General features: G+C 45.3%; 1 protein-coding gene across 2 annotated transcripts in view; it reads right to left on the minus strand.

Moving 5' to 3' along the window:
• TDG (thymine DNA glycosylase) overlaps nucleotides 1-18,981 on the minus strand; it is a 31,778-nt gene extending 12,797 nt beyond the window's left edge. Inside the window, exons 1-5 of one of the 2 annotated variants that reach the window (XM_082253117.1) lie at nucleotides 18,926-18,981; nucleotides 10,797-11,056; nucleotides 6,286-6,515; nucleotides 6,122-6,191; nucleotides 3,345-3,480 (exon numbers count right to left, since the gene is read on the minus strand). In XM_082253117.1, coding sequence (XP_082109243.1) covers nucleotides 3,345-3,480; nucleotides 6,122-6,191; nucleotides 6,286-6,515; nucleotides 10,797-11,004 — 644 coding nt within the window. In that variant the 5' untranslated portion in view covers nucleotides 11,005-11,056; nucleotides 18,926-18,981. Of the gene's footprint in view, nucleotides 1-3,344; nucleotides 3,481-6,121; nucleotides 6,192-6,285; nucleotides 6,516-10,796; nucleotides 11,057-18,332; nucleotides 18,480-18,925 lie in introns of those variants that run through there. The other variant, XM_082253116.1, reaches the window with a different exon arrangement.
• Nucleotides 18,982-25,212: the final 6,231 nt, after the last annotated feature.

Consider the following 25,212-nt stretch of genomic DNA (forward strand, 5'->3'; position numbering starts at 1 on the left):
TACCGCAGCTGGTCCGACTGAAGGAGCATGACTGAAAAAGGTCTGCTGACCTGCTTCCGATCAGCACTCTAAGCCAATGACTGACAGCGCTGACCAGAGCCTTCTGGTGGGGGCCGTCCCTTCTCAGAACACAAAAGCACAGCAGGGGGACATTGCTGTACTAACATCGGATTGTTTGTACAGTGGCCTTGACCTGAGCTGTCAGTGTTTTTGCGCGCATTTACTAGGCTTTAACCTGACTTCTAAATTACGGCTAGCACTAGCCCAACTCCTACTCTGTTGCATGGTAACACCATATAGCAATAGAAGCTTCTGCAAGGTTTCAGACTTGGGGCTCTTTCACACAGGCGGACCGTTCAGATCCACCTGTCCATTTTTTGGGCGGATCTGAATGGTCCTCCCATGCATCCCTATGGGGCATCGGATGTCAGCGGAGACATGTCCGCTGACATCCGATCCGTCAAATCTGGACGGATGGAAACCCTATTTTCCATCCGTCCAGTGGATCGGATGGGATCAGATGAGAACGGACCGACGGTCCGTTCCCATCTGATTTCCCCCATAGAGATGCATGGGGAACTGACAGCTGTGTCTCCGCACACAGCGCGGAGACACAGCTGTCATCCTCCTGCTCAGCGGGAATCGGCGGATCGATCCCCCGCAGAGAAAAACGGACTCCGTCCAACGGAGGGGCCTAATGCTGAAACCTTGCAGCACCCCAAAGCCAGAAGAAACTGGTCTGAGAAAACACTATGGGGAAGATTTACTAAAACTGATAATAATAAAAACTAAGGTGACCAGCGCTATGGAATATGCAGTGAGTGTAGGTTGAAAGATCACGGTGTAAGCTGCCAACAACCAAACCCAAAAGGGTTAAAGAATGAAATGTGTGCAAGCGGGGTTGTGAACGGCGCTACCGTGTTAAAAGCATAAATACATTTGGTGAGTAAATGTCATAAATAGTGGTTTAAAAATCATAAGGAATATTTGCAAAATATATATATAAAATTAAAGGTGCTGAATGTGCTGTTTTTAATAAGGTATAACTTATAAAGTGCACATGTGACTCATGGTTTTTCAAAAAACAGTTTTAGTGAGAGTACATACTCTGTGCCTTTAAAAATGCAAATAAAGTGCAGAGTGCTGATGTAGAAAAAAAGACACAAAACTAAAGACAAGACGGTGATTTTTTATTTTTCATTAAAGGAGTGACCTGTTTAAAAAACAGGTTTAAAGTGATTGTGCACAATAAAGAAATCTAAAACCTCTGTGCTTTGGTGAACAAAAGTGAAAAGATAGATTTAAAAGCCATTCAATGCAAGCAATTTGCGGGTAAATCAGAAGAAATCTGGGTTGCAGATACCTGCGTGGCCGCTAGGTGTCGCACCCTATATACAACCTGGTGAGTCTTCTCTATAGTGGATATCGTCTAGGGGCTCCTTCACTCCCTCTGATTTCCCGAAGTGTGGTCCTCCAAGTAGACGTCTATCGACGAAACCGGTAGGGCGGAGTCTTCGACGTCATTACGTCATTTCCGGAGCCAGAGCCGTGGAACGCGGAAGCTTTCCGGTGTACACCACCACTGATCAAGGACAGCCTGATTCTTCCCTGTGAGTTACTATACGTTTTTTCTATACACGTTTGCGATATGGTACCAGGGGGTTCCCCTCTCTGTATTTTTCTTTGAGGACCACACTTTGGGAAATCAGAGGGAGTGAAGGAGCCCCTAGACGATATCCACTATAGAAAAGACTCACCAGGTTGTATATAGGGAACGACACCTAGCGGCCACGCAGGTATCTGCAACCCAGATTTCTTCCGATTTACCCGCAAATTGCTTGCATTGAATGGCTTTTAAATCTATCTTTTCACTTTTGTTCACCAAAGCACAGAGGTTTTAGATTTCTTTATTGTGCACAATCACTTTAAACCTGTTTTTTAAACAGGTCACTCCTTTAATGAAAAATAAAAAAATCACTGTCTTGTCTTTAGTTTTGTGTCTTTTTTTCTACATCAGCACTCTGCACTTTATTTGCATTTTTAAAAAGGCACAGAGTATGTACTCTCACTAAAACTGTTTTTTGAAAAAACATGAGTCACATGTGCACTTTATAAGTTATACCTTATTAAAAACAGCACATTCAGCACTTTTAATTTTATATATATATATATTTTGCATATATTCCTTATGATTTTTATACCACTATTTATGACATTTACTCACCAAATGTATTTATGCTTTTAACACGGTAGCGCCGTTCACAACCCCGCTTGCACACATTTCTTACTAAAACTGATGCACACAGAATCTGGTGCAGCTGTGCATAGTAGTAACCAATCAGCTTCTAGGTTTTATTGTCAAAGCTCAAAAGGATATAAGAAAACTTTTTGAACATGTTACACCCACACAGCTGCATCATTGATTCACAAATCCCTGTGAATCAAACTACATGTACCAACAGCCTTTGTGGCTGACAACTTGTAGTTCCCAAAAAACTACCAGGGCTCTCTATGTGCATTTATTATTTTTTTGTAAAGGTGAACGTATTCTTTAATTAAACAAGCTGAAGTTAGAAGCTGATTGGTTACTATGTACAGCTGCACCAGTTTTAGTAAATCTCTTTTTATACCTTTATATTGGGTACCTGCACTCCAGCTGAAGATCATCAGGCTTGGCGCAGGTGTTTCTGCTCTGTAGGTGGTGATGGATGGGAGATTGATGGGAGATGCAGATTTACAGGGAGTGAAAGCCAAGGGTGGATGTGACCACTGAATGACTGCTGGTTAAAAAGTGTTCAAGGGGCAGCAAAAGGTGCAGAAGCTCTAAAAAGTGTTGCCACTATCCTTAACTGCCCTGTCGGCACCCCCCCCCCCCATTCCTCCCTCCAACATACTTTTATATGCAAATTGAAGGAACTGGACAGAACATGCTCGACCGATAGAATGTCAATCAGAATGTCAATCAGATGCAGGTATTGTTTGGGTATTCTGAAAGCAGTGGGTACCGGATGACAAAATACAATAACTGGCAGGGAATATTCCCTCATTCGTAATGTTTAGCATGGCTGGGTGAACCAGTTATTCTAACAGCCTTGGGTGCCATCTGTCAGAATACAATAGCCGGCAAGGGAGATTCCCTCATTTTAACGGTTTAGCCTGGAAGGGTGAATTCATAATGTATGGCCAGCTTTATAATAAGCAGCTTTGCAGCACAATATTGGTAGGTGGGTTACAAAACTATGAGCATTCCTATACAATACTTTAGGCTTAACAATCCTTGTATATCTGCAATGTTAGACAGGAGGTTCCCTTAAACCATCCATCTATATTCTGACTCTTCTTACCTAGAGAGGTCCTTGCTCCCTGGAGTGGTTCTCTCCACCATGTTAGTGAAGCCAATGCCATATTGCTCTGGAAGTGCAAGGTCATCAAGGTGGTTCAACTGCTTGTCACTGAGCCCTGATAGGAACAGACATTTCCCTGGAAAGAACGCTTAGGAATTACTATGATTTCAAGGAATGGTGACTTACTTGTCCATGACCATTGACATAAACCAATACATTTTATAAATTCACACAGGTGGATTAGGGATAAAAAAGACATTTATGGAAAAGTTTAGTTGCCTGGCCATTTCTGCCCTCAATACTTCTGATCAACTATCCCAGAACGAACATTCAGAAAGTGAAGTCAGAACTGCATATTTATCCCACACAGTGAGTCTAAGTATTGAAATGAAAGGATAAGCATAAAATCGACAGCTAACTAGCATTAAAAAAAAAAAAAAAAAAAAGGAAGATCAGCAAGGACCAACTGTACATTTATTTCAACACAGGTTCCCTTTAAAGACTGTGTATACCCAACATTTCATATTTCTGATATGCGCCTGCTGTACCATGTACTTGTACGAAAGAATCCTGTTCTCTTTGTATTGCTTCCTTTGTGTGAAATCACTAAAGTTCCTGCAAGCCGCTCTGCTTTCCTATTAAAAACTGACCACTCTAAGCAGGAGAACACACAATGGTCAGTTTTGAGGTTGTGCTGGAAACTCCTCCAATGATCAGACTTGTCCGGAGAACCCCCCACCCCCCTGCACAGCCATTCACTGGGAAGTTCACCATGCTACAGTTTATCCTCCCCCAGCTCTTATGCAGCTGAGAACAGAGGGAATGTGATTGCTTATAAAAAAGGGGGAAAAGGTTATTTAGGTTTTTAAATCTAAACCAAATGTTTTGCCTTTCATTTCTATTTTAAAATGAATGGATTGTCCTGCAACTCCAACATGCCTCTGCAGCGCAATTTGGGTCCTCGTTTAGTTTGTAGCAGGACGATTTGGAGGTTTTCCTCCAGGATGACACTCAAAAAAACACTTTCTGTGATCTACAAGTCACTACTTCCCTCCGTTCACGTGGGACTAGATGCCCTGCTAACTGCGTGGTGTTCAAAGGGGCAGGACTTGGGACAATGAAGACTGGGAAGATCTCTGGGACAGCCCATTTCAAGCACTAATATCGACTAAAGACCGGCTGATCCAATTTAAAATAGTGCACAGAATTTATTTTACTTCACAACGACTACATCATATACTGTATACCCTAATTCCTATTCTTGCTGTTGGAGATGCTCTAGTGACCCTGCTGGATTTGCTCATATCTTTTGGGAGTGCCCTCAGATTAGTAGCTACTGGCAGGAAGTGACCCAGTTTATATCTACCCTAACTACTATACAGGCCCCTGTAAAAGTTGGTGTTTGCCTCCTGGGGTTAGTTGACTCTCTGGCTGTTAGTAGGGCAATGCGTACTCTCTTAGGTCTCCTATTATTTTATGCCAGGAAGGCGATAGTGCTCAAGTGGAAATCAGACACTGCCCCTAATCTGCCATTCTGGAAGCGTTTAAATCAATAAGGTTGTACCCCTATATGAAGCTATCCATTTGTCCCAGGGTTGCCCTAGGAAATTTTAAAAGGTCTGGCGCTTGTGGACAGATTTGGAGTGTACAACAGATGATCAGGAGTCCACAGACTGAATTCATTCCCCCCTGATAAGGTTTAGTTTATGATATGAATAAATGTTTTCCTCTGCAGGGACTTGCATTACATTAATTGCATTGCATTAATTACCCTAGAAGTGATTTTAAAAGAGAATGACAGAGCGAGGGGTATGGAAGGTGTGTGGTTTCTTTCCCCCTTTTTTTGGGGGGTTCTACAATAGGAGGTGTTATTATTAGTTCTACGCTTTATGTATTAGCCGGGGAATGCCCAAAGGCTAGGTTTTGTACCTATATGCCTCAATTTTGCAATAAAAAAAAAATAATAAAAAAAAAATAATAATGGGTTGTTTTACAAGGTGAGGGTTTACAATCACTTTAAAATTCTATACCCACAACTAACATTACTGCAACAAAGCCAAAAGTTTCCAGGCTAGTAATGTGTTTTACACAATTAACTGGTATACCAATTATTGAATTTTCCAGATTTTATTTAATAGGTCCAATGTCCCCAGCATTGCAAAGGGATTTATAGCAATTAATATCTGCTGCGTACACTTCGGTAAAATATTTTTCCTATCAAATTTGTACACCAGGGAAAACTACAATGGGGATATAAAGCTAGCAAACAAGAAGGGACAATACCTAACAAGCAAATTTAAAAATTAAAATAACATTGTAATATTATTTAATGTAATAAAAGGATAATGTAAGAGAAAAAAAACACATTACTTAATATACTACTACTGCAGCGATGGCGAACCTTGGCACCCCAGATGTTTTAGAACTACATTTCCCATGATGCTCAAGTACACTGCAGAGAAAATGAGCATCATGGGAAATGTAGTTCCAAAACATCTGGGGTGCCAAGGTTCACCATCACTGTACTAGGGCAAACTTCTGTACAATATACTCATACCAATGTATTTGTTCAGCTGGGGACTGGTTCCGGTCAAGGTTGATGAACAAATGTACTGATTATTATAAATAACAAAAGCTGGTGCAGTGAATATCCCAATTTGGGGTGTGGTACACATGGAGCCTAGTAATGACTATCCAGGTCTGGGTGACTGGTAGGAAGTAGAAATTTGCTCACACAACACAGATCAAAGAAGGAAAACATGCAGCAGATGACTTACAGAAATGGTTTCCAGGACCTGGGTAATGATGGCCCTTGTAGGCTGCCATAAGACCTGGATTTATTCCAATCTGAAGAGGAGATTTGAAAAGTATAAAATATAACATGGCTGCATTGTAAACAACCCACAGAAAGCTGTAAAACTTCAGACTATTGTTTACTTACAATAACTATGTCCAAGTTAAATGTAAGAATATCTGGCAAAGTTTTTGCCAAAATTTCAGCTTCAGATACCCCGTTGAATCGGTCCACTTTCCTTTTCACTTTGAAAGTGTCCGTGATTTTCTCTTGTTTTCCTGCTGATTTCGGGGTCTTGGCACTCTTTGCAGGTTGCTTCTTTGGTTTAGGTTCAGCTGGAGCTTTACCCCTTTTCCTCTTACCCTTTGTTGCACCTTCTGAATAAGACACAGAGACATATATACTACATATAGCTAAACAACCTTTATACAAACATCCTGGTCTAACTTTATGGTTGCAAAACGCCCCTCAACTTCTGTTCCTGGGACAACTGTACATTTTTAGATTACCTTCACTTTTAATACTGATGACAATGATTAGCAGGACAGGAAGAGAGAGCATCTAGAAAGTTTTGACTAGACGCACACTTGAATGTATTTTGTATACTGCCCGATATACATGTACATACTACTAAGCAAACCACCTGTTTTGTTCAGCAAAGACAAAAAAAATAAAACTATTTCATTCGAGGGTGGATTGGATTTAAATCAAGTCGATTTAAATCACTAGTAAAAAGGCTTGGATTCAAGTCATAATTTTTAAAGAGCAACTGTCATCTCTGTCCTGCAGCGACTCCTCCTCTGACCAGTTGTTGACTAACAGACAGTCCCAATCACTTTAATAGGATGGCTGGTAAAGTGGCAGTGACACAACAAGGGGAGGGACATTGCGGCAGCAGGTGAGTGGATGCCCGCTAACAGGCGCTGCCTTGATTGATCTGAAAGGACAAGTGCTCTTTAAATATAAGGACTGCATCAATTTAGTGCAGGTTATCTCAGTTTGCAGAGCTTGGATTCAATGAATGAGTTTACCAAAAATGTCGATATTGCAGAATATACAGCCTAATGCTACATAACTAAGCTCTAGTTCATGCCTTAATAAACTCTATTAATGTTTCTCAAATAGTTTTTTTTTTTTCAATCAGTAATGACTACAGAGGAAAGTCACAGAAAACGCATGTAGGTACCCGTTCGCACAACATGCAGTGCTTTTTGTTTCCTGCATCAAAAACACATGGAAAGTACAGTATGTTACATGGGTTCCAGTGACATAGTTCACACCAGTGCAGCCAGTTCCAGGAAAAAAAAAAAAAAAAAAGAACGAACAACATGTTGCTCTTTTCCAAACACAGAACTGTACTGGAATGCATTAAAAAAAAAAAGCATCAGACCCAAGTACAGTGACAGGAAAAGGAAGAAAAAGTTAATTTAACTCCCATAATCCTCTTCTGGTCATATCTGGACAAGATGTATGTATGTATGTATGTATGTATCTGAATGCTGTTAGGCTCCATCAACAGTGAATGTGCCCAATAACGCCATCCCTTACACGCATGCAGTCTCAGCAGTGCAATGGCCATAACCTATCCAAGGGATAAACAGGAAGTGACCTGGCAGGAAAAAGACCCCAGAAGCATTGTCTTGATAAAAAATAAAAATTTTGCAATTGAAATTAACCAAAAAAAAGGGGGAGGAGGAGGAAAAAAAAAACCATCTGGATGCATCCAAAAACACATGCAGATGACATTTTTTGTGGTGTAAACTGGCCCTAAAAAGTTGTGATCATGAATGTTTGTGTAAGTACCCTTAGGGCCAGTTTAAACCACATGTAGTCCAGTGTATTTTGTCTGAATCAAAAATCCATATAGTAGGTTATATGGTTTTCAATGGCATAGTTCACACCAGTGTGGTCAGTTCCAGTGTGTTCCACTTCTAGAAAAAAAGTAGAACCTGCTGCATTTTTCCTGCACTGGAACATGGTAAAACTATGAGGTGGTAAGTAAAACCTTAAGACAGAGTGGTGGCTGTGGACGTAATATACTTGGATTTTGCAAAAAAAGCATTTGACACAGTTCCCCACACACGGCTAATGTGTAAGGTAAAGTCTACAGGCTTGGAAAGAGCAGTTTGTAAATGGATAGAAAATTGGCTAAAAGATAAATTCAGAGAGTAGTGGTTAATGATTCTTACTCTGAATGGTCTAACATTATCAGTGGTGTACCCCAAGGTTCTGTGTTGGGACCCTTACTTTTTAATATCTTTATAAATCCTTTTAATATCTTTATAAATGATATAGGTGTCTTTGCAGATGACACCAAGCTTTGCAGTGGAATAACTTCCTTAAAGGATGTCTCCAACTTACAACCTCAATGCACTGTTTAATTGGGCAACAAGGTGGCAAATGAGGTTTAATGTTGATAAAATGTAAAGTTATGCACTTGGGGGCTAAGAATATGCATGCAGAATACATACTAAGGGGAGTAGAACTGGGGGAATCCATAGCGGAGAAGGATCTGGGTGTTCCGGTAGATTCTAAGCTTAATAATAGCATACAATGCCAAGCTGCGGTTTCCAAAGCAAGCAAAGTCCTTTCTTGTATTAACAGAGTCATGGACTCCAGAGAGAGAGAGAGAGAGAGAGAGATCATTTTGCCCCCTGTACAAATCTTAGCAAGACCTCATCTGCAATATGCAGTTCAGTTTAGGGCACCAGTTCTTAAAAAGGATATCAGGAACTGGAGAAAGTGCAATGAAGGAAAACCAAACTGAAAGAGGCATGGAGGAGCTCAGCTATGTGAAAAGATTAGAGAAACTGAATTTATTCTCTCTTGAGAAGAGGAAATTAAGGGGGGATATGATCAACATGTATAAATACATAGGGGTCCATATAGTGAACTTGGTGTTAAGTTATTCACTTTAAGGTCAACACAGAGGACAAGGGGCACTCTTTACGTCTAGAGGAAAACAGATTTCGTCTCCAAATACGGAAAGGTTTCTTCACCGTAAGAGCTGTGAAAATGTGGAATAGACTCCCTCCAGAGGTGGTTCTGGCTAACTCTCTAGATTGCTTTTAAAAAAGGCCTGGATTCTTTCCTGGGTGTACATAATATAAATGGATACTAATATTTATAGGTAAAGATGATCCAGGGAATATCCGATTGCCTCTTGGGGGATCAGGAAGAAATTTTTTTTCCCCTGCTGTAGCAAATTGGATCATGCTTTGCTGGGGTTTATTCACCTTCCTCTGGATCAACTGCGGGTATAGGATTATGTATATGGGATTGTATGGTTGGGTTTTCTTTACTGTTTTTTTTTTTTATTGGTTGAGCCAGATGGACTTGCGTCTTTTTTCAACCTGGCTATGTAACATGCATCAAAAAACGCGCTGGAGCACACATGTTCTTATTTAAGGTTGAGAAAATGCACAGGACTGCATTAAAACACACTGGAAAGCATCAAACTCGTGCATGCAAAAAAAAGCATCTGGAATGCATCTGGACTGCTTTTCTTTGATGTGAACTGGCCCTTAAAGGGAGTGCATGTCTGTCAGAGCATCTAATGTGTGTTATTTTGTGAGTGCAGTGTACAGTATGTGAGAGTGTGTGTTACCATGTAAAAGAGTTCTTTGTATCTGAGCGTGTTCTATCTTTATGTCTGATGTGCAGATTTAAATTCAAAAGCCTGGTATGGGAGTGATGCTGCATGGGGTGAAAATTGGGCTGGTTTACAAAAATAAACAGTAGAGCTATTTCTGCAGACTCAGGACAGGTGTGTGCATACCAGGTGTCCCAGCACTTCTGATGTAGATTCCTCTTCCTAGACAGTGACAAACCAAACAGTAAGAGAAGGCTGACAATGACAGCCCCAGTTTTAAATATAGTTCAGCAATGGCAGCTCCCCAATTTCTATTCACATTTTTTTTTTAAAGCCGATCACATCACTACCTAAAATAAAGGCCACTAGGTGATTGCTGGCTTGCAGCTGTATACAGCATTTTAGCTGACTCTTGTTTGCCCAAGCGAGCGAGCAAGCAAATGTTTAGGGCTCATTCACCCCAGCAGTGTTGCCTAATGCAGTCCCAATGCAAGAACAAAGCAAGCACCCGCTGCTATCCCATTCCGATCCGGTCCGTGAAATCCGGACGGATGGAAACCCCATTTTCCATCCGTCCAGCGGATCGGATGAGAACAGACAGGCGGTGCGTTCTTATCAGATTCCCCCATAGAGGGCAGCAGGGATCTGACCGCTCCCTCTCCGCACACAGAGCGGAGACGGAGCAGTCATCCGCCTGCTCAGCGTGGATCTGCGGATCGATTGTGTGGCTCTAAGTGTCTCAAAAGCGGCTTGCCGTGGGGGCACTCAATAGGAAGGAGGGGCTAGGAGTGCCAAAGAGGGACCCGGAGAAGAGGAGGACAGGAGTTGCTCTGTGCAAAACAACTTCACAGAGCAACTAAGTATAACATGTTTTTTTTGGTTAAAAATTTGACTTTAGTATCACTTTAATGTTTCTCATGCTGCAAAAAAAAAAAAAATCCCACTTGGGAATTGTATAAGACCCATGCTATGTGTCTTCCCAATATTTTTCAGAAAATGTTCAGCCATAGTTTAAAATAATCAATTGAACTAATATATGCTTTAGGTGTACCAGATAAAGTTTTACCTTGTGTTTCCTGTGGAGGCTCTGGGGCTTCTGTCGCTTGCATTTTCACAGGCTCTGGACCGAGTACACCATTCATATTATGAAACATTTGATTCTCGTTACCTAGCATGCCAGAAAATGCCTGCAGCTCGTGGGGTGGGACATCTGTGAGGGTGTGCAGAGTCCTTTGCTCGTTACCTAGTTCAATATTTGCTGAAGCGCTCATCATTTGATGGTATGGGTAACCATAAAACGCCTGACCTTGCTGGAAGGAGTAATAACTGAAAAAAAAAAAAATGATGCATTGGTAATGTTACAGCTGTATGCTATATTTGGACTATTGAGACGCAAGGATGATTTCCTTGCACAATTTCTGAAATCAGTAGAGGTTTTTAAACCCGCAGAATAACCTTACAAAACCATCTGGCAACAGAGCAGGAAATTAAAATTAATAGAAATAATTTTACGACGGCCTTGTTCACATGAGCTTCAGCTTGTATAAGGTTGCTCATGCATTATACAAATTTTCCTTTAGATTTACCAAAACCATATAAATATAAAGAACATAGAATACGTGGTCATACCTAAACACTTAATGCACTACATAATTCAAAGATAAATCTAAAGGAACTTGAATAAGAAAATTGTATAATGTACGGCCGGCCAGCTTAAGAGTAGTGTGTGCAGCTTTCAGCAAGTTGTGAACACCTTGGTTGAAGCCTTTTAATTGATCTCTGGCTTGAGGACATTAAAACACAGATCTTAGGGCTCATACACGAATGCATTGTTACATGTGTTGATGCACTGCAGTGCCATGGCACCCCATTACACCCTCCCAATGCACATTTGTTGCAACATATTGCAAGATGCAGTAACTCACTATGTGATACAAAAAATACTGCAGGTCCTTATTTAGGTCCATTGTGGTGCATCAGACAACCATTTTTTAGGAATGGATTGCCTTAATACAACACACATTAAACTGGAGTGGCCCCTCAACCACTTCCAGCCCGAGCCAATTAGGGCACTTCTCTCCCACATGTAAAAAAAATCATAATTTTTTTGCTAGAAAATCAATCAGAACTCCCAAACTTTATATATGTTTTTTTTAGCAGAGAATGTAGAGCAGGCGTCTTCAAACTATGGCCCTCCAGTTGTTCAGGAACTACAATTCCCATCATGCCAAGTCATGTGTGTGAATGTCAGAGTTTTACAATGCCTCATGGGATGTGTAGTTCCACAACAGCTGGAGGGCTGTAGTTTGTGGATCCCTGCCGTAGAGCATAAAATGGCGGTCATATACCCAACGTGTCACGCTTTAAAATTGCGCACTCGTGGAATGGCGCCAAAATTAGAGTACTTAAAAATCTCCAAAGGCTACGCTTTTTACATTTTTACAGATTACCAGTTTAGAGTTACAGGAGGAGGTCCTGTGCTGGAATAATTGCTCTCGCTCTAACTTTTGCGGCAATACCTCTCGTGCGGTTTGAACACCGTTTACATCTGCGGGTGCGACCTAAGTATGCATTCACTTTTGTGTGTGAACACGCAGGGGCGCTTCTTTTATGTTTTTATTGTTTATTTTATTTTTATACTTTCCCTTTAATTTTTTTAAATGTTTTTATTATAACTTTTATTCCGATTACAAGGAATGTAAAACATCCCTTGTAATAGAAAGAGGGCATGACAGGTCCTCTTTACAGAGAGATCTGGGGTCTACAAGTCCCCAAATCTCTCCTCTAAGCTAAAAAGCCTGAGTTGAAAAAAAAAAAGCGATCTTGGGCTCTCCAGCTACAAAAGAAGCCAGCAGTGTTTACATCTGCTGGCGCCGGAAGTGACATCATGACATCGCTCTCGGCCTCAGGCAGGTCAAGGAGATGGTCAGGGACCATCTGACTGATTCACTTTCTGGCTCTCTGATCGCACAGGCGAGCTGGTAGAACCACCGAAGGGAGGCAGGAGGGGAGGGGGAGGTGGTGTCCACGATCCCCGCCCGCTGCCTGGAATCGCCTGCTGGAAAAAACAAATAATATCTTCAGGCATTATTCAGATTTAACCACTTAAAGTGCAGGACGTCATATGACAGCCACCTAAGGAGAAGTGGCTAAAAATACTATCACTAAGTCCAGATTCACACTGATACGGTGGGAATATGATGAGACTTCACAGTGCGATTTCTGTTGTGACAGGTGGGAAATTAATGCAATTTTTGAGGGGACTGGACAATAGCTGGAGATTAAATTTGCACTGCACCCAACTCGCGCAGGACCCTTTTTTTTTTTTTTTAACTGGATCAAAATTGCACCGATGTGAATGGCCTTAAAAGAAAACAATGTATTTTCAGATGACATGCGAATCTATGAATTTTGGATCGTATCAGCGTAAACCAGACTTAAACAAGCTGCTAGGAGACTTCAGCACTATTTGAACACCTGCTAACAATTTGTTTAAAGTGACAACCCGCACTCCTAATAAATCTATGTTAAACGTCCCCAGACTGACAATTACTTTTTGGCTTTAAAAGCTTGGCAAAAGTTTTCTGTACACGTGGTTCTTCTTATACAATCTGCAAGGTCTAAGAAGAAAAAAGTTGAATGAGACATTTAGTGGTCTATTATTTATTAATTTTAATATTAGAATCTTGTGTGAAAATATAGGCAGCCCAATAGTACTTGTGTGGCATTTGGAGGACTGCAACAGTCTTTATGGCTCATGCACACAAGGGCAATTATTGCCAAACACCTCTCAGCTCTGTGTATTTCTATGGCAAGTATGATTAAGTGTTTCCAATTAGCCACAGACAGGAATCCTGTTTAAGCCATCTATAGACATTAGATTGTAAGCTCTAACGAGCAGGGCCCTCTGATTCCTTTTGTTCCAAATTGTATTGTAACTAATGTCTGCCTTCATTTTGTTAAGCGCTGCGCAAACTGTTGGCGCTATATAAATCCTGTATAATAATAATACTGCGACCTGTGTTCTGCATGTAGGCAGCCCATTCTTTTAAATGGGCTGCCCTACCCACAGAAATGCGGGGGAAAAAGTTCCTGACCTTTTTTTATAAGAAATCACACAGCATTAATCCACATAGTACTGCAGCACCATGCAGTTTGGCATGTGTGAAAACACGCCACATTTGCCAATGCGTGGGGGTGCCATTAAGGGGTAATAGTATCCCCGCGCTTCAGCTGCGTTTGCCTGCGGGATGGAAACGTATGTGATTTTGGAAACTTTCCGAACCCACAATAATGTGAATCTAGACTAAGGCTTCTTTCACACAGTCCGCCTCCGCAGGCGGATCCGTGTTGCTCAGCGGGGATCGATCCGCGATCCCCGCTGAGCCGGGCGGATGACAGCTCCGTCTCCGCTTGCAGAGCGGAGAGGGAGGTGTCTCAGCACCCGCTGCCCTCTATGGGGGATCGGATGAGAGCGGACCGCTTGTCCGCTCTCATCAGATCCGCTCCGCTCCGATTACTGAACGGATGGAAAAATAGGGTTTCCATCCGTCCAGATTTCAGCACAGGATCGGATGCGGATGGCAGCGGGTGTCAGCGGAGGTGACCTCCGCTGACACCCGCTGCCCCATAGAGCTGCATGGAGGATCCGATCAGATCCGCCTAAAAAACTGACATCTACTGCATCTACTGAAAGACTGCAAGCAGGAAAGCCATTATTGCAGAAGAGACATGCACAATCTCTTCTGCGAAATATACCTTCCTGCCTGATCACCATCTTCTGAGGCATGCAAACTGTACAGCTCAGCTTACACTTCTGGTAAGGTCCCTTTGTGCTGGAATGACTGACTCCTGCACATGCACAGGAGTTACGTGGTCCCGTGTCAGCCAATGGAGATGCCCAAAGACTGGCACCCGGGGAGAAGATGCCGGTGCCAGTGATGGATCTGAACCGCTAGAGAGGAGGTTAATTAAGCGCCTTTAGTTCTGCTTTAAGGATGGACCTTTGCCCTTGGAGGGGTCAGTTCATATCCAGGAGTTCACAACTGTCCTTAACTGCAGATAATCATTGCAAATGCAATGAGCTGCAGCTGATGGATCGGTCATACCCGCCACCAAAATACAATGATCTGGGCGATGTGCAGCCCTAATCACCCGTGGCGGAGGGTTCATGTGCAGCCCTAATCACCCGTGGGCCGTGGCGAGGGTGGTTCATGCGCAGCCCTAATCACCCGTGGCGAGGGTGGTTCATGCGCAGCCCTAATCACCCGTGGCGAGGGGAGTTCATGCGCAGCCCTAATCACCCGTGGCGAGGGGGGTTCATGCGCAGCCCTAATCACCCGTGGCGAGGGTGGTTCATGCGCAGCCCTAATCACCCGTGGCGAGGGTGGTTCATGCGCAGCCCTAATCACCCGTGGCGAGGGGAGTTCATGCGCAGCCCTAATCACCCGTGGCGAGGGGGGTTCATGCGCAGCCCTAATCACCCGTGGCGAGGGTGGTTCATGCGCAGCCCTAATCACCCGTGGCGAGGGTGGTTCATGCGCAGCCCTAATCACCCGTGGCGAGGGGGGTTCATGCGCAGCCCTAATCACCCGTGGCGAGGGGGGTTCATGCGCAGCCCTAATCACCCGTGGCGAGGGGGGTTCATGCGCAGCCCTAATCACCCGTGGCGAGGGGAGTTCATGCGCAGCCCTAATCACCCGTGGCGAGGGGAGTTCATGCGCAGCCCTAATCACCCGTGGCGAGGGGAGTTCATGCGCAGCCCTAATCACCCGTGGCGAGGGGAGTTCATGCGCAGCCCTAATCACCCGTGGCGAGGGGAGTTCATGCGCAGCCCTAATCACCCGTGGCGAGGGGAGTTCATGCGCAGCCCTAATCACCCGTGGCGAGGGGAGTTCATGCGCAGCCCTAATCACCCGTGGCGAGGGGAGTTCATGCGCAGCCCTAATCACCCGTGGCGAGGGGAGTTCATGCGCAGCCCTAATCACCCGTGGCGAGGGGAGTTCATGCGCAGCCCTAATCACCCGTGGCGAGGGGAGTTCATGCGCAGCCCTAATCACCCGTGGCGAGGGGAGTTCATGCGCAGCCCTAATCACCCGTGGCGAGGGGAGTTCATGCGCAGCCCTAATCACCCGTGGCGAGGGGAGTTCATGCGCAGCCCTAATCACCCGTGGCGAGGGGGGTTCATGCGCAGCCCTAATCACCCGTGGCGAGGGGGGTTCATGCGCAGCCCTAATCACCCGTGGCGAGGGGGGTTCATGCGCAGCCCTAATCACCCCTGGCGAGGGGGGTTCATGCGCAGCCCTAATCACCCGTGGCGAGGGGGGTTCATGCGCAGCCCTAATCACCCGTGGCGAGGGGGGTTCATGCGCAGCCGTAATCACCCGTGGCGAGGGGGGTTCATGCGCAGCCGTAATCACCCGTGGCGAGGGGGGTTCATGCGCAGCCGTAATCACCCGTGGCGAGGGGGGTTCATGCGCAGCCGTAATCACCTGTGGTGAGGGGGGTTCATGCGCAGCCATAATCACCCGAGGTTGGGGGGGTTCATGCGCAGCCCTTATCGCCTGAGTAGGTGGCGGCAGCGCGGGGGGGTTCATGCGCAGCCCTAATCGCCCATAGGGGTTGGTTTACTAAAACTGGAGAGTGTAAAATCTGGTGCAGCTCTGCATACAAACCGAACAGCTTACAGTTTTTTGTTCTGTCAAAGCTTAATTAAACAAGTTGAAGTTGAAAGCTGATTGGCTACCATGCACAGCTGCACCAGATTTTACCCTCTCCAGTTTTAGCGCCGGTTCACACTTCTGCGATGCGGCAACGCTGTGAATATGCAGCGTGTTCCCGCATCGCATCCGCACATCTGGCAGTTCACACTGCCATATGTGATACCCAGGGGGTGCCAATTAAAAGTTAATGACACCCCCAGTTACGATCGCATATCGCAGTGCGATCTGCAAATACGCACAGAATCCGATCTCAGAAGTGTGAACCACTGTGCGATCCAATTCTACTGCGGCTCAAAAAAAGCCTCATGTGCGTGTTTGGTGCGGATACAGAACGAATTCAGCCAAGTGTATGGCTGAACTCGCATCCGCACATCAGATCGCATGTAATTAGGAGCAGTGCGCTCCGAATTACATGCGATCTCCGTATAACACGTTAGTGTGAACCGGCACTTAGTAAATCAACCTCTGTGTGTGTTTGAGCCATTAGTGGGAGCCCTTATTTATAAAGGGAGGGGGTAATGGCAGTGATCTCCCATAGACTCATGTGGCATGTCCCCAGTCACATTTCCTTTCATTCAATCATTTTCTCCTGGACAGCCCTCTGACATGTGCATTACATATTAGGTGTGGGACCCCCTATATCTTTTAAGTTGATGAACACTGATTAGGGTTAAGGTTGCCACCTTATCCCTTTAAAACTGAACACGTAATTATACAGGTTCTGTGACCGATTAGAATTGTAATTAAACTCACGTGGTGCCTTAGGGTCCTTTCACGTGGGCTTTCCACCTGGCGGACTCCTTTTTGCTCAGCGGGGATCGATCCGCCGATTCCCGCTGAGCAGGGGGGTGACAGCTCCATCTCTGCTTACATTGCAGAGACAGACCTGTCAGAGCGCCGCTCTCCTCTATGGGAGATCGGATGAAAACAGACCGACTGTTTTCATCCGATCCTCCAGACGGATGGAACATAGGGTTTCTATCTGTCTGGATTTCAGAGACAGGATCAGATTGCATCGGGTGTCAGTGGACATGTCTCCGCTGACACCCGCCGCTCCATAGAGGTACATAGAGCAGTGTTTCTCAACTCCGGTCCTCAGGGCACACTAACAGGCCAGGTTTGCAAGATAACTGAAATCCATCACAGGTGATATCATTTGCTGCTCAGTGATTGCAGTATTCTAGTCTGCATCTCCCTAAGGTAATACTTAAAATCTGGCCTGTTAGTGTGGCCTGAGGACCGGAGTTGAGAAACACTTACATAGAGCATCCGATCGGGTCCGCCTAAAAACTGGCAGGCTGATCTGATGTGAAGGCGGCCTTATCTGCAATAAATTAGCCTCAGATCCATGTGTAATTCATATGTGTTCAGTTTTAAAGGGATGAGGTTATAATTATTTTGGTGGGAGATAGCAGTCCTCCTGTCCTGTATGTGGGGCCTGCACTTCTCAGTACAGAGGAAGTGATCTGAGAATACAGGACAACAGCTGTTTACACTAAACACACAGGGGCCCCTGCTGCTGACCCCCACACTGTCCTGCCATAGGCTAACAGTACTAACCCGACTGACATAACAATGCAGGGAGATCTGTACCCAGCTACATCATGGAATAGGTCAGAGCCAGCTACATGGTAAATGACAATCCCAGCCCCGTACACCGTGTCCTTACATATATAATCGTATAGAAGCTGTACAATGTCTCTGATCAGAACAGCTATAAGGGAATGAATGGAACAGCTGCCTTCCATCCCTCTACTTCTTCCCTCCATAACACACAATGGCCGGTGTTCTACGCATGCGCACTGCTCCCTCCCTGTAGGCCGCTATTAAATACCCCAAGAAGACGCACAGCGCCTCCCCACTCCAATATGCGGGCTTACCTGCCGGGGTCCTGAGCCTCCATGGTCCTTCTGTCTACAGTGTGGAGTCTGAGACCCCCTGAGTTCTCTCGCCGAGGATTCCGTACACACTATGGAAGCACAGGGGTCTCTTCAGCCGTACAAACACACAGATCACACGTCACCGCACCACCGGCCAACCAGAGCAAGACTACGCGGCACGTGATGATATCTAAGGGGGAAGGGGATTAACTCTCTGCCTACTGGGGTCCAGGCTACTAAGGGGGATGGGAGGGGGTCATTCCTGCACCCTAGGTGGTGTGCTATTATACACCCGTGATTGTGAATTCAGCAATTCGCTGCAAATAAACATTCTCTATGGAAGTTGGAATGAAGGAGAGTTAAATAGACGTGGTTGGATGACATCTGATTCCTAGACACGATGTCATGACATCTGATTCGTAGTATTGATTAATGATCAAACTATCCTTATAGATCTCTATAGACGACCATGCAGAGCTTGATCCCCAGAGCACATAGGCGTGATGGCTCATATAATGGAGGTTACATGGTAGTAATAGAGACTATTTGATGTCCCAGCAGTAATCAGAACCACAAGGTAGACCCAAACTTACTTCCACTCAGGAGAGTTGTGTGGATCTGCTGCTACAGGATGTGTGAGGTCAGGTGGAGGAAGGTGTACGCATGTCTGTTAACCTGTCATCACACCTTCCACTCCCACGTTGTCAAATTCTCATAAAAAAAAAAAAGTGCAGCTTCAACTTCAATCCTAGACATGGCACACAGGTGTTTGCTTCTCAAAATAACTTTTGTAAATCATTCTGCTGAGACTTGGAGATTTTTATAACTGACACTGCAGTAGGCTAACTGCTTCCTCAGTGATCTGCTCCACGTGGCTGAACTATACATGGATTTGATTCAGAAAACCTCTGTTAAACTGACCGGTAACAGTATTTCCATGAATCATCCAGGGCAGCTACTTGAGAGATGATTGGCTCCACCCTCTACAGCAGGGGTGGGGGACCTATGGCCCGCGGGCCGTATGCAGCCCCCGAAGCCATCTGATCTGGCCCTGCCATTGGGCTGCCTCCGGAGGAATAGAGGGGGAGCGCCTCCTGATTACACACAGAGCGGGTTCCTCTGCTTACCCGGCGCGGCCGCTGTCATACAAAGTCACGCCTCCTACCTATGATAGACAGCACAGTGGTGACGTCTATCATAGGAGTCGGTCCAGGAGGCGTGACTTTGTATGAGAGCGCCCGTGCCGGGTAAGAAGAAGAACCCTGCTCTGTGTGTAATCAGGAGGCGCTCTAATCCCCATGCGCTCTGCATTGATGGGGGAACTAATCACTCTGCATTGATGGGGGCGCTAATCACGCTGCATTGATGGGGGCACTAATCATTCTGCATTGATGGAGGGCGCTAATCACTCTGCATTGATTGGGGCACTAATCACTCTGCATTGATGGAGGGCACTAATCACTCTGCATTGATGGAGGGCACTAATCACTGTGCATTGATGGGGGCACTAATCCCTCTGCATTAAGGGGGCACTAATCCCTCTGCATTAAGGGGGCACTAATCACTGTGCATTGATGGGGGCACTAATCACTCTGCATTGATTGGGGCACTAATCATTCTGCATTGATTGGGTCACTAATCATTCTGCATTGATTGGGGCACTAATCACTCTGCATTGATTGGGGCACTAATCACTCTGCATTGATTGGGGCACTAATCACTCTGCATTGATGGGGGCACTAATCACTCTGCATTAAAGGAGGCACTAATCACTCTGCATTGATGGGGGCACTAATCACTCAGCATTGATGGGGTCACTAATCACTCTGCATTGATGGGGGCACTAGTAACTCTGCATTAAGGGGGGCGCTAATTACTCTGCATTGATTGGGGCACTAATCACTCTGTATTGATTGGGGCACTAATCACTCTGCATTGATGGGGGCACTCATCACTCTGCATTGATGGGGGCACTAATCACTCTGCATTAAGGGGGGTAAACCTGGAAAACCAGTTGCCAGTAGCAACATCATCAATACCAGCTAACATCACACACCTCACCAAAGAGAAGCAGTTGCAGCCATCACATTAGGGGTGAGTTAATTAAATGTTTGACCAAATATAACAGGCACATTTTTAAGTTGATAATTTTGTACGGCCCCCGGATGATTTTAAAAATACCCAAATGGCCCTCTGCAGAAAAAAGGTTCCCCACCCCTGCTCTACAGGAACCACAAATCAGACATAATTCAAAAGGCCCTCCCTTTCCTCTGACCCTCATTTGTTATGAAGATCAAGTAAACCTCCACCAATGTTTACCAGGCAGAGGAATACCAGAAGCACTCTCAAATCACCACCACCAAAGTAAATCAGGAGAACAGTGTATAAAAGAATAGGGTGGGAATCTAGACACTGTCCTGGAAGATTCACGGAAATACTGTTACCAGTAAGTCTAACCGGGGTGTTCCCCCTTCATCTTCCCGGACAGCTACTTGAGAGGATAGGCAAGATTCTATACCTTCGGGAGGGACAACAGCCTGTAAAACTTTCCTTCAAAAGGAGAGGTCCTGGCTGGAGAGCATCTGGACTCGGTAATGCATGAGAAGAGGACCAGACAACAGCCTTAGATATTTCTCCCCACGATGCTCCTGCTTTTTCTGCCCATGATGCGGCCAAAGATCTTGCAGAATGAGCCCAAACCCTAGTAGGAGGAGGCTGACCTGAAGACTTGTAAGTTGAAAAAATAGCTTCTCTGACCCATCTGGAAATTGAGCCTCTGGAGGCCTTGGTCCCTTTCTTAGGGCCACTAAAGGAAATCAACAGCTGAGATTTCCTATAATTACTAAAACCTGTAAATAACGCAGAAGACATCTTCTCGCATCCATAAAGCTAAACCTTTCCTCCTCCGAATTCTTGGGGGAGGAACAAAAACTAAGCAGAATTACCTCCTGGGATCTATGAAAACCAGAAGAGACTTTGGGTAAGTACAAAGGGTCAGGTTTAATCACTATCCTGTCTTTTAGAATTTTTAAGAAGAGGTCTTTACAAGAGAGGGATTCTAAATCCAAAATCCTTCTCCCCGAAGTGATGGCTAAAAGAAAGGTAGACTTTTCCTCATATATAAAAAAAACAAAGTAACCAATCCTAAGGAAGCCTCCTCCAAAGGTTCAAAGGAGCTCTAGTAAGAGGATTCAAAACTAAAGACAGGTCCCAAGGGGGACCTTCTTAAATAATCTGGGAGCTCGTCATGCTCTAGCTAAGAGTAATCTTTTAATCAATTTCTCCTCAGCCAGCCTGATTTCCTGGAAAAGTGACAGGGCGGCAACCTGAACTTTAAGCGTACTAACAGAAAGACCTCTTTCCTCTCCCTCCTGTAAAAAATCCAGTACTCAAGGAATAGAAAAGGAATCAACCCCAACCTTCTTTTGCCAGGAAACCAATGTTTTCCAAACTTTACTGTAAATCTTTCTTGTAACCAACTTACGGCTGTCCAGAATAGTACTAATGACTTTTTATGGACACACCTTTAGCTGTAAAAGGCACCGCTCAGCCTCCAGGCCATGAAATGGTAAATCCGAGGGTTTGGATGGAATACTGGCCCCTGCCGGAGAAGGTCCCTTCGATCTGACAGGGGCCAGGGGGGATCTGTTGAAAGTCTCATCAGAGCGGAAAACCAACTTTTCCTGGGCCACCAGAAAGCAATCAGTATTACCTCCGCTTGATCCCGGACAATCTTCCGGACCACCAGGGGTAACAGAGGAAAGGCATAAGCTAGCCTGAACTTCCATGGGTAAGTCAGAGCATCCATCCCTAAAGCTTCCGCCTCCCTCTCTAGTGGGAAGAAGGCCGGAAGCTTTCTGTTCAGACTGGCTGCAAAAAGATCCACTGCAGGAAGACCCCATCTTAGAGAGATCTCTTGGAAGATCCCTTGGTTCAGCTCCCAGTTGCTGCAACTGATACTCACTCGGCTTAAATAGTCCGCTAGAGTATTTGCTGTGCCACTGATATGAACATAGTTCTCTGCCCAGCTTAGAATCTGCTGACTTAGGGACAGAAGAGCGGTTACCCCCCTGCTTGTTAAGGAATGCCACGGCCGGGGCATTGTCCGAAGGACCAACAGCTCCCTTGCTTGGATTTTTGAGTCCAGTGCAATTAAAGCTCTTCCCACTGCAAGAAGCTCCCTGAAATTGGAAGACTGGGCTGCCTCTTCTGGAAGCCTTGCCCCCTAAGCCTGCCAGCCTTCTGCGTGAGCACCCCAACCCCACCTGCTGGCATCGGTGGTAATTGTTATTGGGAAAAGCTGCACCCAAGGCTTTCCTCTCTGCAAATGTAACCGCTGCTCCCACAAGGACAGACCAAGAGAATCCCCTCCTGGAAGCAGAACAAGTTGATTCAAAGTACACTTCCTGCGATCCCAATGAGAGAGAAGAAAGAAACTGAAGGGCTCTGGAATGGCACTCCAGTGATCGCTGCGGTCATTAAGCCTAATAACTGCATTATTTGGCGGAAGGGAAGCTTGCAGGAGCAACCTGAATTTCTGCACAGAGAGACTAAGCTTTGAGACCTTCTCTACTGGAAGAAAGTTCTGGGAGTGGTAGTAGAATCCCTGAAATATTTGATTCTCTGGAACAGGAGAAATCAATTGCTCCGACTCCCAGAGGGAGATCAGATTTAACATGGCCTGTTTCCTTTCCAGATCCCTGGGCAGATGGGTAAAAAAAAATCTCCAGGGAAGGGGCAGTGTGAATTCCAACCTGACTGCCAATTCGATGACCTCTGCCCACTGTTTGGAAAACCGGGTCACCCTTCCTCCCACCCCCAATTTGGCATCACTGCGAACTTTTCAAAGGGGCCGAAGGAGCAAAGAGTGCCCCCCTCCTGCTTTATCTTTATTGAGAGACCGCTACTTCTTGGACTGTAGAACACCCGAATTAAAATTAGATTTCCTCTGGAAGCCACGAAAAGGCTTTTTGCCTTGGGGTCTATTCTTCCGTGAAGAAGGGAAGCTTTTACTCTTTTCTGAGGAACAGGCTAGTACTTCCTCTGAGTTAGAACCAAACAATAACTTGCCCTCAAAGGGAATACCGCATAATTAATTATTGGAGGTAAGGCCCCCCCCCCCCAATATTTTAACCAGATTACTCGTCTAGAGCAATTGATAAGAGCTGATGTTCTGGCCACAGACCTAACTGTTTCTGCTGCTGCATAGGCTAAAAATGCTACAGACTTGGTGACCAGGGGGAAAGATTCCCTGATCTCCACAGGAGTATCAGAGGAAAGTAAGCTATTTAGTCTCTGGACCCAAAAAGCCCAATAAGCATATATTGATTGGTTTGAGCAAAAGCTAGTAATGGTGACGAACAGCAGTTTTTAGCGGGACTGCGACATTGCGGCGGACAAATCTTGACACATAAGTGACACTTTTTGGATACCAGTGACACCAATACAGTGATCAGTGCTAAAAAAAATGCACTGTCACTGTATAAATGACACAGGCAGAGAAAGGGATAACATCACAGGCATTTAAAGGGTTAAATGTGTTCCCTATGAGTGCTTTCTAACTGTGGGGGATGTGCTTTGTCTAAAGGAAAACAGAGATCCATGTTCCTGCTTAGCAGAAACACGAGATCTCCATTTTCCTCTCTGGCAGAACAGCGGTCTGCCTTGTTTACATAGGCACACTGCTGTTCTGCCTTTCCTGAATGATCGCCGGGTTCCCGGCAGATATTGCGTTCGCTGGGCCTGCTGATTGTTTCCCATTGTGTCCAATCACAGAAGCGGGGCCCCGGCGATGTGCGCCCCATAACCAAAGAAGGAAATCATGTACAGGTACGTGATTTTGCACTTAAAGGAGTTGTAAGTCAGGAAGGTTTTTTTTACCTTAATGCATTCTTTGCATTAAGATAAAAAGCCTTCTGTGTGTATATCCCCCCCCCTTCAGCACCCCCTAATACTTACCTGTGCCCCCTCTCTGTCCAGCGATGTCCACAAGTCCCTTGGCCATCCTGGGACTCTCCCTCCTGATTGCCTGAGATACAGCCACGGCGCCATTGGCTCCCGCGGCTGTCACTCAGTGAGCCAATTAGGAGAAAGAGGGGGGTGGCCGAACGGCAGCTTTGTGTCTGAATAGACACATGGAGCTGCGGCTCGGCTCGAGTGCCTCCATAGCAAGCTGCTTGCTGTGGGGGCACCGGATATGAAGGAGGGGCCCGAGAAAAGGAGAACCCCGGCTGCAACTGCACAGAGGAGGTAAGTATAACATGTTTGTTATTTAAAAAAAAAAAAAACGACTTTACAATCACTTTAAGTGCCGCCCTGCCGTAGCATATCTACGTGGGGTGGTCCTTAAACGGTTAACAGCTTATTCACACTTTGCGCTTTGAATGGGCTGCCAAGGCACCAGGACAGACAAAATAAGTTATATTCAGCTTTTTTTTTTTCTTAGGCCCCTTTCACACATGCGGTCCGTTCAGATCTGCCTGTCAGTTTTTTAGGCGGATCTGAACGGATGCCCTATGCATCTCTATGGGGCAGCGGATGTCAGCGGAGACATGTCTGTTGACATCCAATCCGATCCTGTCCGGACGGAAGGAAACTCTAATTTCCATCCGTCTGGCGGATCGGATCGGATAAGAACGGACAGGCGGTCCGTTCTCATCCGATTCCCCCATAGAGGACAGCGGGGACCTGACAGCTCCGTCTCCGCACACAGATCGGAGACAGAGCTGCCATCCGCCTGCTCAGCGGGGGATCGATCCCTCGCTGAGAAAAACAGAGTCCGCTGACAGAGTGGACAGTGTGAAAGGCGCCTTATACAGCACACCACAGTGCAAAGTAATCCGGTACTATAGATGAGATTTACTAAAAGTAGAGAGTGCAG

The sequence above is a fragment of the Pelophylax lessonae genome (genome assembly GCF_965119305.1).
Source record: "Pelophylax lessonae genome assembly, chromosome: 4".
Classification (NCBI taxonomy): domain Eukaryota; kingdom Metazoa; phylum Chordata; class Amphibia; order Anura; family Ranidae; genus Pelophylax; species Pelophylax lessonae.